The 16,864-nt window shown below is 38.1% G+C and overlaps 1 protein-coding gene and 1 pseudogene across 4 annotated transcripts in view; both read right to left on the minus strand.

The window, feature by feature from the left end:
- The window catches only part of SSR1 (signal sequence receptor subunit 1), a 37,913-nt gene extending 23,136 nt beyond the window's left edge, over nucleotides 1-14,777 (minus strand). For 2 of the 4 annotated variants that reach the window (XM_054591924.1, XM_054591927.1), the window contains exons 1-8: nucleotides 14,573-14,777; nucleotides 11,990-12,102; nucleotides 6,043-6,130; nucleotides 4,845-5,107; nucleotides 3,190-3,266; nucleotides 2,471-2,549; nucleotides 870-963; nucleotides 588-602 (exon numbers count right to left, since the gene is read on the minus strand). In XM_054591924.1, coding sequence (XP_054447899.1) covers nucleotides 588-602; nucleotides 870-963; nucleotides 2,471-2,549; nucleotides 3,190-3,266; nucleotides 4,845-5,107; nucleotides 6,043-6,130; nucleotides 11,990-12,102; nucleotides 14,573-14,651 — 808 coding nt within the window. In that variant the 5' untranslated portion in view covers nucleotides 14,652-14,777. The remainder of the gene's footprint in view (nucleotides 1-587; nucleotides 603-869; nucleotides 964-2,470; nucleotides 2,550-3,189; nucleotides 3,267-4,844; nucleotides 5,108-6,042; nucleotides 6,131-11,989; nucleotides 12,103-14,572) is intronic. The other 2 variants (XM_054591926.1, XM_054591928.1) reach the window with 2 other exon arrangements.
- LOC129085743 (cofilin-1-like) lies at nucleotides 10,444-11,307 on the minus strand (annotated as a pseudogene).
- Nucleotides 14,778-16,864: the final 2,087 nt, after the last annotated feature.

Here is a 16,864-nt window from a genome sequence, read left to right on the forward strand (position 1 = left end):
TAAACATCTTTCACTACAGAACATATTTAATACTATCTAGTTATTAAAAAGAATAAAGTAACCAAGTATGTAACTATCACAAAATATCCAAAGCATGAAAACTCAGATTGTACCACAACGTGTCCAATACAATGCCAGTTGTATAAAACACACAAAAACAATAGACACATAATCTGACATATGTATAGAAAATACTTAGAATAACATGCAAGTTATTTATGGAAATGGGATCAGTGGATCCAGGAGGTGATACTAGCTTTTCACTTCTGTACTCTTTGTTTTTTACAATGAGGCCTTATTACTTTTACAATAAATGTTTTTAAAATGTTCATTTACAACTGGAGAAAAACTTCTACATTTTTTAATAAAGATTAGTATTCTAACTAGCTGCGTATGTACTAAAACTGAAATATATTCTGTTAGGAAAACTATCATGTAATATTTTAGGTTTATTTTTCAAACTATTCTGGATAGTTAGCAGTTTTTCCAACAAATACAGTGCTAAAAAATTTCATTACTTATTAAACTTACTGTAAAATAGAGCCCCCAATACATAGCAAACCCCATTAAGAAATTAATCACCTCACCTCGTCTACTTTGCACTGAAGCAACAGGAAAGAAAAGAGACAGGAAAAAGATTAGAAATAGAATTCACACATTTGTATGTAAACTGCAGATATGGAAGCATTTCTAAATTAAAATGTAAAAGTAATACACAGAACAAAATTTTAAAGCACTCATTAAACATATTATACTAGATTCTATACAAGTAATGGAAAAAATAAGCATTAAGTAGCATTGACCACGCACTTTTGCTAAATTTTAACTATTTAATTTGAGTTCCCAGCCAAGTCAGTAAGAGTACTTACTGATCTGATTCAAAGTTTCCTGAGGAATCCAACTCATGTCAACATCATTCTGACTTGACGTACCCATCTCCACTTTCTGTATGGGTCTCTTACGCTAAGAGAACATAAAAACAGTACATTAAAGGAGTTCCACTATATTGTTTACTGTAATTTTAAAGAGTCCCATCAAGCTACTTAAACATCTTAATAGACAAATATGTTCTCATCTTGTTTTAAAGCATACTCCTATACTATCCAAGTTTTTATTAATCATAGCAGAGGGCAATCATGTCTAGCACCAATTATAAAGAATAAGTAATAAGGAACATCTTCAAACGATGATTTATTTTCAGGCTTTAAAGACAATTTTTCTCTACTATAAAGTTTCATATCTTATCAAGACTTTCTACTTATACAATGATTATCTTTCCCTTTTAAATGTTAAAGAATACATTTACTTTTACTTTCAACAAAATTCAGGATAAATTCCTGAAAGGTTGCATGCAGGCAGACTCCTGCATTGTTAGTTAAATACACTTAAACAGATGGCACAGACAAAATAAAATAGAAACATAAAATCTCATTTAAGTTAACAACCTAAAACTCTGTCCATAGAGTTTTTGCATCAAAACTGCTAGAAAGTGAGAAAATAATTCAATTCTATTATTTAGCCCTCCTCTTAAAAAACAACAAAACCCTAATTATTTACCTAAGAGAATATTAAATATACAGTCCAAAAACTGGATACCGAATATACAGGTGACTACAGCTAATTTTTAAAAATGGGAAGAAATTGGAGATGCCATTATACCTAATATACAAATGTACAGCAAAAACACTGATTATGAAAATGAGGCAAAGAAAGTTACAGAAATTAACATTTAAATATTAAATATTTCTCTTTTAAAGAGCAAGTGCTTAGTAGTAACACTTATTGCTCGTTTTAATGTAGGGATATTAATATTTTTGACACGTCACATCATACTTTCCCATGGAAGACACATTATGAATGGCTTTGTTTTGCAGGATCAGGGAGCAGAGTGAGATGAGGACAGTGGAGAAATCAGCTATATGTCCAGAGAGAGAAACCATAATTATATTACAGCAGGTGCTTCAGTGTTGTCACTTTACTACCCTCACAAGAAAACAGAAGTTAGACTGACAGAACAAATACAGCTAAATTCATTCTTTTTCAAATGAAAAAACTCATTTAATTGCTAATTAGGAATTATCTCTACACTGAAAGAGTACTGAGGCAAATATAAAAGCTTCAGTGCTTGCTAATGTCTATGAAAAAGTGCAGTAAACAGAAAAATAAAATTTTATGTCAGAGTTTAAGAAATAAGAATTCTAGTATAATCTAGAGTTACAACAATAAGAAGGTAAAGCTCACCCTGGAGTGTATAGACTAGGACTCACTGCACATGTACAGAAAAGCCTACCCTAAACAAATCCAAGTCACATATCCAAGGTCTCACCTTCAGGTTTTATTTTAAAGGGTACAACAAACATGTAAATATACGTACTCACAGTGAAAGCAAGAAGCCACAAATAACTGAACTTATTTTAGTACTGTAACATCTTTTGAAATATGGCTATAAGAGTCATTCACCTATAATTACCTTTCTAGATTCCAGGAGTTGATGAAGGCCAACAACAACCAAGAGCCCAAGACCAGCAAGGAACATATACATAAAGATACTAATATAAAAGAAGAAAATAAGAACCAGCTTAATTCACAGGAAATATAACAGCTAATTAAAACTATAATTCTGTTTTAACTTATAAAAAACACCATAGCTAATTACATCTATAATGCTAACACTATATAACTAATAAAAAACACCACGATTACATCTATAATGCTAACACTATATAAGCTTTCCAAATTACTTGTTGGTAGAAGGAATAAAGTATTTTGTTCAATGTAGACCCAGGTAATAAATTTTATGAAATTTTTACTTTAATTCATCTCTTACAAACAACACGTTTTTCAAGATAAAATCTTATAATTTACATTTGCAGTGGCAATTTTAGAGGTACGCAACTTAGATTAGGCTGGTGTTCAGCTTAAGAGCATGGGGTGAAAGATTTTAGAAGAAGGTAAAGATGGAAAGCCAAAGCTACCATTTTAAAACAAATTTTTGTCAATTTCAACTACCTTTCCTAACTTGGTATTAATAATTATAAGAATTATCTAAAGTATGACTTTACATAGTTAGGATTTCACCAAATCGATAGTCCATTCCATTTCATCATTTAATAAAAATAGGTTGACAGAAGCAAGCTTTCCAGTCCTACTTATGGAGATCAAGATCTATGTATTTCAACTTTCACTTACGTTTCTCCATCTAACCCATCCTCTCTTTCAATAATTGTAACTGTTTGATTGAAGACAGCATCTTGAAATACATTGCCCTGTTAGGAAAAAAAAAAAAAATCCCCCAAATCTGAAATGCATTGCAACAATGAGAACCTACAAGAGTTCTTAAAACCATTACCCTAAGAGATATATGACAGCTTTTTTATCATTTAGAATAGAAGACTTGACAAAGTCACCTGTAAGGGCACTAATTCAGTGTCAGGAACTCAACATTATGAAGTTCATTACTTTCTCCTACAAAATAAAAAATGCCTCCAACTTTGCCAAAGTTGTCTCCATTTTCTTTTGGGGGTGGGGGAAATTTGAGGAACCAGGAAAACTAAAACGTATACAAAGACAGAAAGCCCACAGAACACTCTTACAAATATCAGCCTGAGGTCCTGTTGTGTGTAACCCTCCAAAGCAAGACAGAAAGAACTCAAGCAGTTGTAGCAGGTCATTTTAGAACTAGAACCGAAGAGGTCAAATTCATGTTCTAAATTAACAACAGATTGGAAATCAATTTCTTTATAATAAATGGGTGATTTTCAGTACCAAGATATTTTTCTGTGGTGACCTTAAAACAATTTTGTCAATTCAACACAATTTCAGTTTTCAAATACATCAGAAACACTGGAACAATAATACATAGATAGCTGTTTTCAGTGTTTAATGCTTTGCAAAGGTAGTACTTAAAAAGTGTTAACTTATTGCTAAACTGTATTTCTAAAAGTTTTACTTCAAGATCTTGCAGTTTGCACTCCTGTATTCACAATTCTAAGAACGAGAATACACTCATGAAACTAACATTTTAAATGGAACTGAAACTACAAATATGCCTGTTGGATTAAGGTTTCTGATTGAAAACAATATGAAATGTATAATTCTTCAAGTCACTTACCTATGTTAAAAAAGCTTAATATATTATTTTGAAAAAAGGATGAAACCCTTCTACCCTCTACTAAGTAATTTTATTAAAAAAAAAAAAAAGAAAGCTTAATTGCAGCACAAGAAATTTAAGACTTAAGGTAAATATGTTGACACTACGACGATAAAAGTTTGAGTAAGCTTCCAAAAGGGATAAAAATTTCCTTCTCTGAAAACTTTTTGAAAAGGGGATGGTTTAGAGATGCTCTTATCTGTAGACAGACATAATAGTTAGCATCTAGAGGTCAACTCCCAGCATTACAATTGTGGTGGGCTTCTCTCATTCGTTCATTGAATACATACCATAACATTAAAAACTGTAAGAAAGACAGCAGAGCTTATATTAGGCTATTTTGCTGTCATAAACCATAAACTTTACTTCTAAAACTATATTAAAAATAGCAGACTTCACTACGTGGCTTACTTTCCTTTTAAGATCCAGCTCAAGTCAATTCCACTTTCATACTTTAGCATCTTGCACTTATCTCTAGAACGTATCACTTATCACATTGCCTGTTTACATCCATCTCCTCCAGTGGATTACAGACTTTAAGACAGAAACATGCCATTTATCTTTGCCTCCCTGGTACCTGATAGCTTCAACCACAAAACAGGCACTTGAATGAGTAAACACAAAAGTCACTGTCCTCATCCATCTCTAACTTTAAAAAAAAAAAAGGAAAGTAAGTAAGTTTAGAGGGTCTTACATTCAAATCTTTGTAGTTCAGATTGATGACTAGACCAAAGGGTCGTCCACCCATGGGCTCTGCAGGAATGAAGGAGTACTCAAAAGTTGCCTGTCTCTGGGGTGGCACTACAGTGTTCAGAGGAAGAGCTGTGAAATTCTGGATATAAAACTGGTAGTCCTGAGGATAACGGAAGGAAGCATCTAGGGATTCAACAATAAAATCTTCTGTACCCTTGTTTGTAAAGCCTACCAGGAATTTCACAATGTTATTTGCTGGAAAATCTAAGAAAAAAAAAAAGAGACAGAAAGATTAGAAAATGTTCAAAGGGTATGAAGTAAAAAGTAGACATTTTTAAGGGGTTCAGTGAAATTATATTATCTGTCAGAACATTAAAAAAAAAAAAATCAGGCAATCCCTATCCATTTTCAGCAATTAGTCAAAATGCAAATTTGAAGGTAAGACCCAAAGTGGGAGCTACAAAAATAAATGGGGGAGAGGAGAATAGTCTCTTAATCAAATTATACCTTTCATAGGCATAAAGTTGGAGTGTACATGGGAACAGAACACAAAACTTGCGAAGGCAGAGGAAAATTAATAACTTCAAATAATAAGTCTTCAATGTAGTCTACAGAGCTGAGTTTCACCCAGTAAAGTACAGACTTTGGGGTCAGATGGATCTGGGTCTGAATCCTGTTTCCACACTCTATTTACTAACTGGGTAACCCTGAACAAGTTGTTAACCTCTCTAAATCTCAGTTTACCAATAGTAACTAACCCCATAGGATTTGTTAGGATTAAATAATACATGCAAAGTACTGAGAATGGTGCCATATAAGCCATTATTTATTTGTTTTTTAATAAGATCTAGGCTCCAAAGAAGTCCTAATTGTAAAGATTTAATATTTTACTAATGTTTCCACTCAAAATATGAGTTACTTTATTATGGCAGTTTAAAAACAGTTTCTTTCAAAGGAATGTTTAATTTCTAGTTAAAATGGGTAGTTTTTTCCCCTTAATTTCCCCTTAATTTAAATGCCAGGAATACTACCCTATAAACATGGGTATTCATACATATATGAGGGTTTTTTCGAAATGCATATTTATACTACACTTGTAAGAAAGGAAGGTGAATCTTAAGCATTACTACCACCTCCCAAAAAAGTGACCTTGTCATTTTAAAAATTCCTACACCTGAGTTAAAATTAGTATCTATTACCTTCTCCTTTCACAAACAGGATAGTTGTATCTGCACTTGGCGAAGCTTCAGGTTCACCAGATACATCTTCTTCCTCTTTATCTTCAGCCTAAGGAAAACAACATTAAAAAAGGATTACTACCGGGGTGGGAGGGTGGGGGTAGAGAAGAAATACCACCATTTAACAATGACAACTTTACTAAGATTTGGGGCAAAATACTGTCTTCCCAAGGCTTTGTGGAGATTAGCAATGGTACAAATTTCATTGTAGCTCATTGATTAAAATAAAAATTCTAGAGCAGTGCATCTCAAACAGTAATGTGCATTCCAATCCCTTGGGATTCTGCAGATCTGATTCAGATCTAGAGTGAAGACTAAAATTCTCTATTTCTAACATGTACTCAGGAAATGCTGATTTTGCTGGCACTCAAACCATACTTTGAACTGCAAGGTTCTGGAGTGTGGGTTAGTAAACTTTTGATGTAAAGGGCCAGATATCAAATATTTTTGGCTTTAAGAACCACAAGGTCCCTGTTGCAACTATTCAACTCTGTGGCTGCCTTCAATGTGGCTACCATGTTAAAGCAGATACACACATTACATAAAAGATGGACAAAACTTGATTTCGCGTGCAACCACATTTGCTGACCCTGTTCTAGAATACCTTATCAGCCTACAAAGACTTCCATCCTGATTAACAGAACAATTTTCCTGTGAGAATCTGTCACACAACTGAAAGAAACTTTAAAAAAAAAAAAAGTGACCAGATTATATTGGGGTAAAGGAGAAGTCCAAAAGTTGACTAAAGTTGCATAACTTGGTACATTTATTAAAAATCATTAAATTGCATGCTTACAACAGGTGAGTATTATGATAAATTATACCTCAATAATATTGTTTAAAAATGTGAACAAATTTTAGTTTAAAACTTTAAACCTCAATGAAGCATTTCTCCCATCATCAGTAAGAATTACAAAAAGATTCACATATTTGAAGTGTCCAGGCCCTTAATAAATCAGGATGCTTAAGGGCACCATTTAACTTTTTCATTTATGTAAAATATTTTTTTCAATAAACAGACTACTCAAGAGCAAAGACTATCATACACTTAAAAAATTCTCCACACTCAGCCCATATGCTTATGAGAGAAGACACACAAACATTTGTTTCATGACTGTGCAATTGTGTGTTTTAACTGTTCTTAATGATAGCATTCATTTAGTAAGAGTCAGTCAATTTTTGCTTTTGGGAAAAAGAGACCCAAGTAGGAAAGAGGCCAAAGACAGGAAGGCAGGAACCATAAACTGTAGAATAAAGAAGATGAGAAACTGTTAAGAGAAACCATCCCTAAGATTTGATTAATGGATTGGGTAACAAAAAGAAAAGAAAGTAGCAAGGCACAAGTTTGAATTTCTGGAGCCATATCAAAACAAGAAACAGTTTATGGAGGTGGGATGGATGATATATTATTAATTCCATTTTGGACATACAAAATTTGAGCATCCAGATGCTCAAATACTGCAAAGCAATATAAATACAGGTATAAAGCTCAGTAACTGTAGAGTAGGTGGCCAGAAATGAGATCTGAAAGTCACCAATATAAGGCAGTGGTGGCTGAAACCACAGGTTTCATCAACATTAAGGGGATGAGCAGAGACAGAGAATGTAGGCAGAGATGAAGCAGCAGCAACTGGGCAGGGAAAACTAAGACGGCTGCAGCAGAAGCCAACATGAAGGGACTCAAGAAAAGGGTAGCCAGCAAATGCTAAAAAGGGTTCAAATAGGATAACAACGGCAAACAGGCCTAGGATTTGGCAATTAGTCACTGATGACTTAGCAAGAACATTTTTCCCAAATACAGGGGATCAAACAACTTAGAGAACAAATGTGAAGTGAGCACAAGACAAAAACTGTACCACTTGCTCTTTCAAGAAGCATGCTGGTGGAGAAAATGTAGAAAGGATGGGTAAATAATATACTTAGAAGTATAAAGTAGAAAACTTCATGGAGTTCATATTTCATAGCCTTCATTTTCTGACACTGAAGGCAATGTTGTTGCTAAGAACGAAGAGGAATGTTTTCAGAATTTGAAATTGGTAAATGTTTAGAATAATAGTTGTGAAGACCTGGAAAGTATATGAAAGTAAAGGTAAACAACTCATTTATCTTATAGCTAATTAGCATATCATAAGCGGTATATTGCATAGTACCTACTACCTGGTTGTGTTCTAAAATATTTCAGCTATGACAGGCTACCTCCCGGACAGTAAAGAAACTGGCAGTACTGTGGAGATGACCTCAGCACCTGGAGGACAGGTATGCAAGAGAAACTTTTCACTCTATACCTTTTAAATTCTAACCCACTTAAACACATTATCTAGTTCAAACAATACTAATATTTTTATGTTAGCTTTACTACTATAGTGCTTGTTTTAATAACAATCAAAACAAAAATTACTATCATTCTATTAAGAAAAATACTTTCAAAGAATGATGACAAGCTACATTGCAACCTACCGCTTTAGAGACTAAAAAGGATAATCAAGATGGCAGAAAAGCCCAAGGTGGCTTTAAAAAATGTTTGCACTGCAAACTTTTAAACTAGTAACTTGCATCTAAACCAGCTGTTGATATCTCAGATCTTAGGAAAATCTTTCTGTCCCTTGACTCCAGATACAGGCCCAGTGGCAAAGGATCCTTCCCTATCTCCCAATTCCTTGAGGCCTAAGGCAGCTGTATTTAAGTTGATAATTGTGGAGAACAACAGTAACAGGAGAAATTCTAGGGCCCCCAGTTCTGGAGGTACCTTTTGCAGCAACTCTTGCCCTAAAGGCCTTTTTTAGTCTACAAGGTTCCACAAAAACCTACTACTGCTGGTACCAGCTAGTCTAAAGGAAGGAAATTCTTTCCCTGCCTTCCTCCTTCAATTTTCCCTAACCATTTTCTGATTTGAGAAAAGCAACAGAGCAAAGGGTACTAACACTTGTGAACTAATTGGTCATGGTAAGGAGTGGACAATTTGAGTTACTCTTTCAACTCTAACAGTTTTCAAGACAAGGGATATGATTAAGGTATAGAAAAGTTCTGGCTAAACTGTAACTATAAAAAAACTCTAAGTTTCCTTCTCTAAACTTTCCATCCACAATAAATACATTCCAGTGCTAGAGAGCTGAAGTCATTTCAGAAAAGTGGTTATAACAATATCATCTATTACTAAATTTCTGTGCATGCCCAAATTTCAAAGCCCTAAATACCAATCCTAATCCTCATTTTCTGGATGGCTTCCCCTTCCAATGTTCTTTATTTTTTTTTACCACAAAAGGCACTTTTACAACACTCAAGTTTTTGTTACCATCACTGATGGACAAATGTATTGACCTAGTTAAAGTAGTGCATCAAATGAACTGGGTTGAAGATGGAAAGCCCTAATATAAACCCTAAAATTATGGTTGTGAAAAGCTTAACACACACTAATTAGTAAATGCGTCTTAAAGGAGTGGGAATTAGAAAAGTACAAAAATTGGTAGGGATATCCAAGTCAAGTAAAACAATATGTGCAGATTCATAAAAATGGTAATTTAAACATCAACAAAATAGCAAGCAAATTAGCTTAGGTGGAAAGCATACTCCCAAAAAATGTTAGGACAAAAGAGAAGCAGTATCTATATACAAGGCTAATTATTTTGATGTTGACGTAACAGAAAAAGAGGGACATGGTTTAAGCTCGGGGAAAAAATGGCAAAATTTAAAATCACAAACATTTCTACGTTCAAGTGTGGCATAATGAAGAAAAAGAAAAAATACTGACATAGCATAGATTACAACGGTCCAGGAGAAGAAATGCAATTAGTTAGAAGCATGCCGCAATAATCCTTATTCTAGCCCAATATTCTGTCATACTATTTTACAAGAGAAATGTCAGCTGAATGGCTTTTCTTTTTAAATTGAAGGGCCCTTACTGGTCCTGCTTCCATGAGTAGCCACCACCAGGTGGAAAAAGGAAGGAGAACGAGGTGGCATGGGCAGGGGTCAGCTCCACAACATTCCATCTATACGCAGAACTAAACAGACAAGCAGAGTTATTACTGCAGATCGAAGTTTGGCAGCATGGGAAAGGGGAAGAACAGGTAGGGAGTTGGGGTGTCATTAAAAAGATACAGGCCTCTCCCAAACTGGTGTGCCTAGGGGGGAACCTGCTCTGCTTCAACCCAAGGGGAATCACAAGACCAAAAGCAGGGACTATCAGGGGTGAAGGGAGGAGGAAGGTCCTGGGAGGCGGGGGCTATTTGGCAAGTGGGTACAGGGATTGCCCTCCCCCTGCTGGAATCCTCCCACCCCCGCCCCGCTGGTCTGGCAGGAAGAGGGGATCCTACTGGCAGGTCTTGGGCTGCCAGATGCTCCAGACAGGAGGCTGGAGGGAGTTCAAAAAGGTTTGCACTCCAGGGAGATGACAGCACTGCCCCGCAGCTTCTGTGACAGAGCATAGCAGTCCTTGACTTCCTTGTAGCAGTTAGCTTGTAATTCATGCTTTATCCCTGTCAGCTTCCTCTTGATGGCATCCTTGAAGCTGGCACAGACCATTTTGCTCTTAAGGGGTGCAGACTCAGGGGCCCAGAAAATAAACACCAGGTCCTCCTTCTTGTCCTCTTTGGTCTCAAAGTTTGCGTCATAGAGGGCACAGAGGCAGTCTTTGTCCGACAGCCTTCTGACAAAGGTGTCGTCTACAGTGGCCCACAACACCTACCAGGATCTCCTTGTCCTCCAGAATGATGTTCTTGTCTTCACTCAGGCAGAAGAGTACCGCCTTCTCATGCTTTTTCACCTCCTCCGGTGTCAAGAATTTACGCACCTTCATGTCACTGAACACTCTGATGACTCCATCAGAGACAGGCACATGGGAGGCCTGCTCTCAAGACAGAGGTGCCTGCCCAGGAAGGGTGACTTAGAGACAGAACAGCCCTTGGGTGAGGCCCACGCCAAGATGGCTTAACGCTTTTCCTTCGCAGCCATCCCCCCAGCTGAGTTAGGATACCACCTGCTTGTTCTGGTCCAGCGCACAGAGTGCACTTGTGGTCATCATGAAGTGACTCACTTCAGCCCGACTGCGGCAGGCAATACTGGCTACTCTGAAAGGGGTGGGCACGCACGCACCCTACCCCTCCCACAGGGCCAGTGTCCCAATGTTCGCGCCAGCATGATTGACTGCCAAGAGATCTGTTTTTTTAAAAAAGATTTTTTATTTATTTTTAGAGAGAGGGGAAGGGAGGAAGAAAGAAGGGGAGAGAAAACATGGAAATGTATAAGAAACATCAATCGGCTGCCTCTGGCACACCCCAATAGGGGATCCTGTGCCCTGACCAGGAATCCAACCAGCAACCTTTTGGTTTGCAGGCCCGCACTTGGTCCAGTGAGCCACACCGGCCAGGGCAGGTCTTCTCTAGGCCCTTTACTATTCACAGAACATACTGAATATATTTTTTTATTGTCTGCCCCTCACCCCTGCCACCAAAACACACAAACAGTGCTCCAAGATTATGAACTCCATGACGGCAGAGAAAACACCTGGTCTGTACACCCCCAGCATCCAGAACAGTGCCTGGCACATAGCAGGGCACATAAATACTTGCTTATTGAAGGAAAGGAAAAAAACAAAACTCAGACCCAGAGAGACAAGTTACCCAAGGTCAGAAATCTAAGTAGTATGTATTCTAAATCTACCAATAAATGGTTCAGAGCTATTCCCACTACACTGTTACCTTAAAAGAGTCATGTCCACATGATCTCCCTGCCTGTTCCAGAAAATACTGAAGATCCATCCCAATGACTGGCCTCTATTCTCTCAATGCCAATTCACACCAATCACAGTAACAAACCTCTAAAATCGAGAAATTTAAAGCCAAGTTTATCTATAAAAAGGATAAATTCTAGACATATTATATATATACATTAAATCATACATCACACTAACCAAATCTGTAGGTTCATCTTCTTCCACTTCTGCTTCATCATCTTCATCTTCAATTATTGAATCTTCCACTGTTTCTTCATCTTCTGTGAGATCCTGAGCTGCTGCTATTGAGCCTAATAAAATATAAAACAAGCAGTTAACTACCCTCAAATACTAATGTTTTTCACTTCAAGGATATTCAACAAAAATTTCCCCTTGGAGCAATTCAATCAAGCAGTGTACTTGCATGATACCAAATTATAATGCATATAAGAATATTCATATGATTTTATCTTAGAAGTCTTAACAAATGCATGTTAATTTTAGTGGGAAATCCTGTTTAATTTTAAAAAGCACCTAACAGTTGAAAAAATGAGCTCCTAAAACTAATGATTCCTTGAAGTTCAGATAATGAACTTCAAGCAATTTTGTTAAGCAAATAAAGGGAAATAACCAAAATTTAACCTGTCATTAACCATACAAAATAAAGTAAAACAAAACAAAACAAAAAATCTCAAGTCTGAAGGAAATAAGTGATCTCCATATCTACGCAAGAAACATTGTTATTAGAGTTGATTACAACTCAAACTCTTAGAACTTGATAGCATGTAATTCCAAGAAACAAATATCTGTGTGGCATCCATGTAAAAACTACCTTGCACAAAACACACTGTTTAGTAAAAAACCTACACTGCCAACTTCAGGGTTGACAGCAGAGAAAGCATGCATTTATTTTTGCCTAAGTCTTCAAATATGGTATTTTTTTAATTTCCCTACACTTAATATGAAAATAAAAGTTAAGCATAACTATAATGCCAAGAAATTATAAATCCTAATTTTACATACAAAAGTATTCTAAATAAGTTACATTAAATCTATTTCAGGCAAGACCCTCAAAAGAAATTCCCAAGTTCTAGTGACTCCTCCAGCATTTCTCAGGAAGAATGATGATGTGGCAATTCAGCAGAGGGGGAAAGAAATATGGGAAAGGAAGCACGTGCATATGCTGCAATACCCAAGAGAAACAGTATGTAGTAAGGACCATGTATGTTAAGTCTTTTCAGTTCTACTTCTTCCTGAACAAGTCATTTTAAATAACTGGTAAGAAAAAGACCAAGCAAAAACAAAAAAAAGAAAAGAAATAAAACCAGTAAGAAGAACATCGGGGTATGATATAATAAAGCTGTATTTAAATTTCAGGACTGAGACATAATGGCTTTTCATCCTACTTTTCAGTGGATATTAAACTATTTTAATCAGTAACAACTGTGTGCCTATAAAAATCTAATAATTTCCAACCGATAACATTTAAGAGGAAATCTCTCTTGAAAGAATGTTTCTCACAAAAAAACATTTTAAAATATCCACTTCGGTATAGACACTGATGTTTCTTACAAAAAAAAAGTTTTAAAACCTGAAAAAAATATAGTCTGGATTCTATACAGTAGAATTGGCAATTTATCTTTAAAAAAAAAATAAAAAAACAAAAATGAGAACCAGCAAGCAATTGACAAAGGAAAAAGAATCCCTCAATCTGCAAATGAATTCATTAACAGTTTTGGTTAATTTTCACACCTGGTTTTTTACTCACTAAACAGAAGCCAGTCACTTCACTTTCCTTTGCAAAACAACTTGTGGATACCTGTCACTATCATTCATTTTGCCACGCAGCTTGCTTCAAGCTAGGAATTCTAGTGATCATTTAGTCAGACTACAACTCACTGATGAGAAAAATCGAAGTTCATGATAGGACCAGGGCAAGAAGCCAAGTCTCCACATTTTTAATGTTCTGCTAGCGAAATTATTTTCACACCAGATTAACTGTTATAAGGAATAAATCTAAATAATAAGCGTAAAACTGGAATTAGACTCTATTTTTTCAGGACTTGGTAATTCCAAGAAACAAAAATAGTTACAAAAAAAAGGGAAAGAAAAAAAAGGGGCATAAGAAATAGATATCCCACAAAGAGTCTTCAGTCTGCCTGGGACTATAGGATGGACAATGCGGGGTGAGAATGGGGACCTTTTCTGAAATCCAAGACTCCTGGCAACACACAGGGACCACGGGCTGATAAATGGGAAGATCACCAGAAAAATAGAAAGTGCTCTAAGAGTTTAGGTGCCTAGAATACAAAGGTTTCAGCAAATGAATGAAGACAGACTCCTAGAGTGGAAACGAAAGACACGTCAGCCCAGAGCCAAGGGGATGGGGGTGGAGCGGCTCCGGAGGCGGCCAGAAGAAATAAAACGGGCTTGGAAAGCGCTCTGGGATCAGCCATGCCCATAGTCCCCTCTCTTTCTCCTCCAAACGGACCCGCCAGCTCCGACTACAGCTGCCAGCGCCGATCCGGGAGGCAAACCCTAGGGCGGCCTCCCAGCAAGGTCACCCGCCCTGCCTCGCGCTCCGCGTGGAAGCGGCAGAGGCCCCAACAAGAGCTCGTCCCACACGCCCTGCGGGACCATACTACGAGTCGGCGGTCAAGGAGGAGGTAGAGGGTGACCAGCGAGGTGGACGCCGGAGCCGCCGCCGCCTCCAGCTTTATGCTGGCCGTCACTAACATCTCCTTCCCCACCGAGCCCCGCCACCCACTCCCCTCGCCTCACCTCCAGGACCGCCTCGGAGCAAGAGGGTGGCAGGGAACACCAGCAAGAGAAGTAGAATCAGGCGGGGGAGGAGTCTCATGGCTCGGCCCGTCCTGTGTCCAGTTGCCGTCCGCGAGAGATCTCAGCGGCTCCAGCGATAATGGCGTTACTCTTCATCCGGGCTCCGGGCAGGGAGGGGCGGGGCACGTACCACGTACGGTCCTTCGCCACGCCCCCTTCGGTGGCAGAGAAGCGCCGTCAACGTGGCTGAGGTTCGGATGCCACCAGAGGTGCGCGCCAGGCCCAGGGAGTCACGTGGCCGGTTGCTGGCGCCTCTGAGATTACCGCGAGAATCCGCATTTCGTTTTAGTGAAGCCTGGCGATTTACGGTTGGTAGCATGCTGTGCCCTGCGTGTCCCACGCCAATTAATTAGTTTCGTTAGTGGTTACTTCATTTGAATGGCGTTCCGCCTGGTACCTGGCGCAATAAAGTCCTTATATAATTTTAAGTGATAGGGATAGAAGGCGCAAGAGCTGTCTATGTGGTGTTGAAAAGCAAAAGCATGTTTGGGAATAGTTTTTTAAAAAACCCAAAAGCATAAAAAATATACACTGGTAAATCTTTTTCCCTACCTACCCAAATCCTCACCCACAGTGACTTCTTAAATTCTTAGGTGACATTCATGTGTTATAAATCACCTAGAACAGTTCCTGGCAGGTAGAAAGCATTTGGCAAATATACGATAGGGGCAGCAAAGGCTACACAATACCCTTCAGTTTCCTTCTCATCTACTTTGGACTTTGTTTGGGTTGAATCCAGTAATCTGGTATTTCATATTTAAACAGTCTGAGTACCAGGTATTGTTGGACTAGACCAAAGTGGCATGTCATATGGATGATGAAACAAATAAACTAACCCTTATTGTGTACTTATTATTGCCAATCACTGCCCCTTAGAACTGTGCTTTCATGTATAATCTAATCTCTAAAAATCTCTATGAGCTGGATATCATTTACTGAGAAGAAAACTGAGACACAGAAAGATTAGTGAATTGCTGAAGGCTTAAAAGTTAATCAATGGCAGATGGTGAGATATGAACCTAACAGTCTGACTTCAGCCTCCATGCCCACTGTCCTAAAACATCTGTGCTACTCCTGTGTTGGCCCTGCTCAAGGCCTCATTGCCCTGGGGCCTCTATAATGGCAACTTGTGGCTGCTGACGCCACTCTTTTTGTCTCCTAAGTCACCACGTGACAGGGCTGGGCTAAACCAACTCTGCTCCACTCCCCTCTGCCAGGCCAGCAATGCCTCCGTGGCCGCTGCCAACCAGGCGCCCGGCAGAAGTGGAGGGACTCCCGAAGAAGGCATCCTCCCACTTTGCTGCTCCTTCTACCGCTATTCACGGCAACCTAGGCTGCCTCTCAGTGCCAAAGCCACCGGGACTGCTGACCTCACTTTAATGTGGTTGGGAATCTAACTTCCCAACTCTGAGGCATTTTCTGTTTCAGACCTGCTGTGAGTTACTGAGTCTGACAGGGTTTTTGACAGAGACATCCTTCTATTTAACTTGCTGCTCTCCCCTAGCACCAGAAAGAAACCGGTGTGGACTGTAAAAAAAGATGCAGACATTCTGCTAAATTCAAAATCGCTCTCTCTCTCACTGAGCCAAGGGTCTCTCACAGACTATTTCTTCACAGGACTGATTTCCAGTGGAGAAGATTCTCATTCTTTATGTTAAAAGGAGTCCTAGTAGTTCTGCCTCTCCTGTTCTTATGACATGTTTAGACATAGCCTAAATCTGTGAGGATAACCCAGTTTAGGCTTAAACTGGGACTTTTCACTCCAATTATGTTATTAAATGATCACTAATGGATTTTAATGGAGACCTGAATTTTAGACAACCAGCTACTAAAGGTACAGGAAGGACAAATAAAAGTGTGCCTACTCTGGATGTGACTGATGTGATGAACCCAGGGAAACAAAAAAACATACAAACAGAAAACGGAGACCTGTGTAATTGTCCAATCAGCATAGAAAGCAGTAGCCTATAGATCAGGGAAATAAAACCCTCACCCTGATCTTGGTGCTCACAAATTCTTCATTTCTGTGATCTACATTCTCCCTGTAATAAGCAGCTTTCACTTGGTGCCCACCCAAGAGCTCTCCCCCTTAGTTGGTTCCAATCTTTAATTTATGGAATTAAGAATTCCATCAACTAATTTATTTAGGTCCACTGAAATATTCCCCATGTTGTCTCACTGTCAACTCTACACCTATCACCTTGAAGATAATTGTTTTCCAGGAATCTACCA

The sequence above is a fragment of the Pteronotus mesoamericanus genome, unplaced genomic scaffold (assembly GCF_021234165.1).
Source record: "Pteronotus mesoamericanus isolate MK-2021 breed Mesoamerican mustached bat unplaced genomic scaffold, CSHL_Meso_final scaffold_31, whole genome shotgun sequence".
Classification (NCBI taxonomy): Eukaryota; Metazoa; Chordata; class Mammalia; order Chiroptera; family Mormoopidae; genus Pteronotus; species Pteronotus mesoamericanus.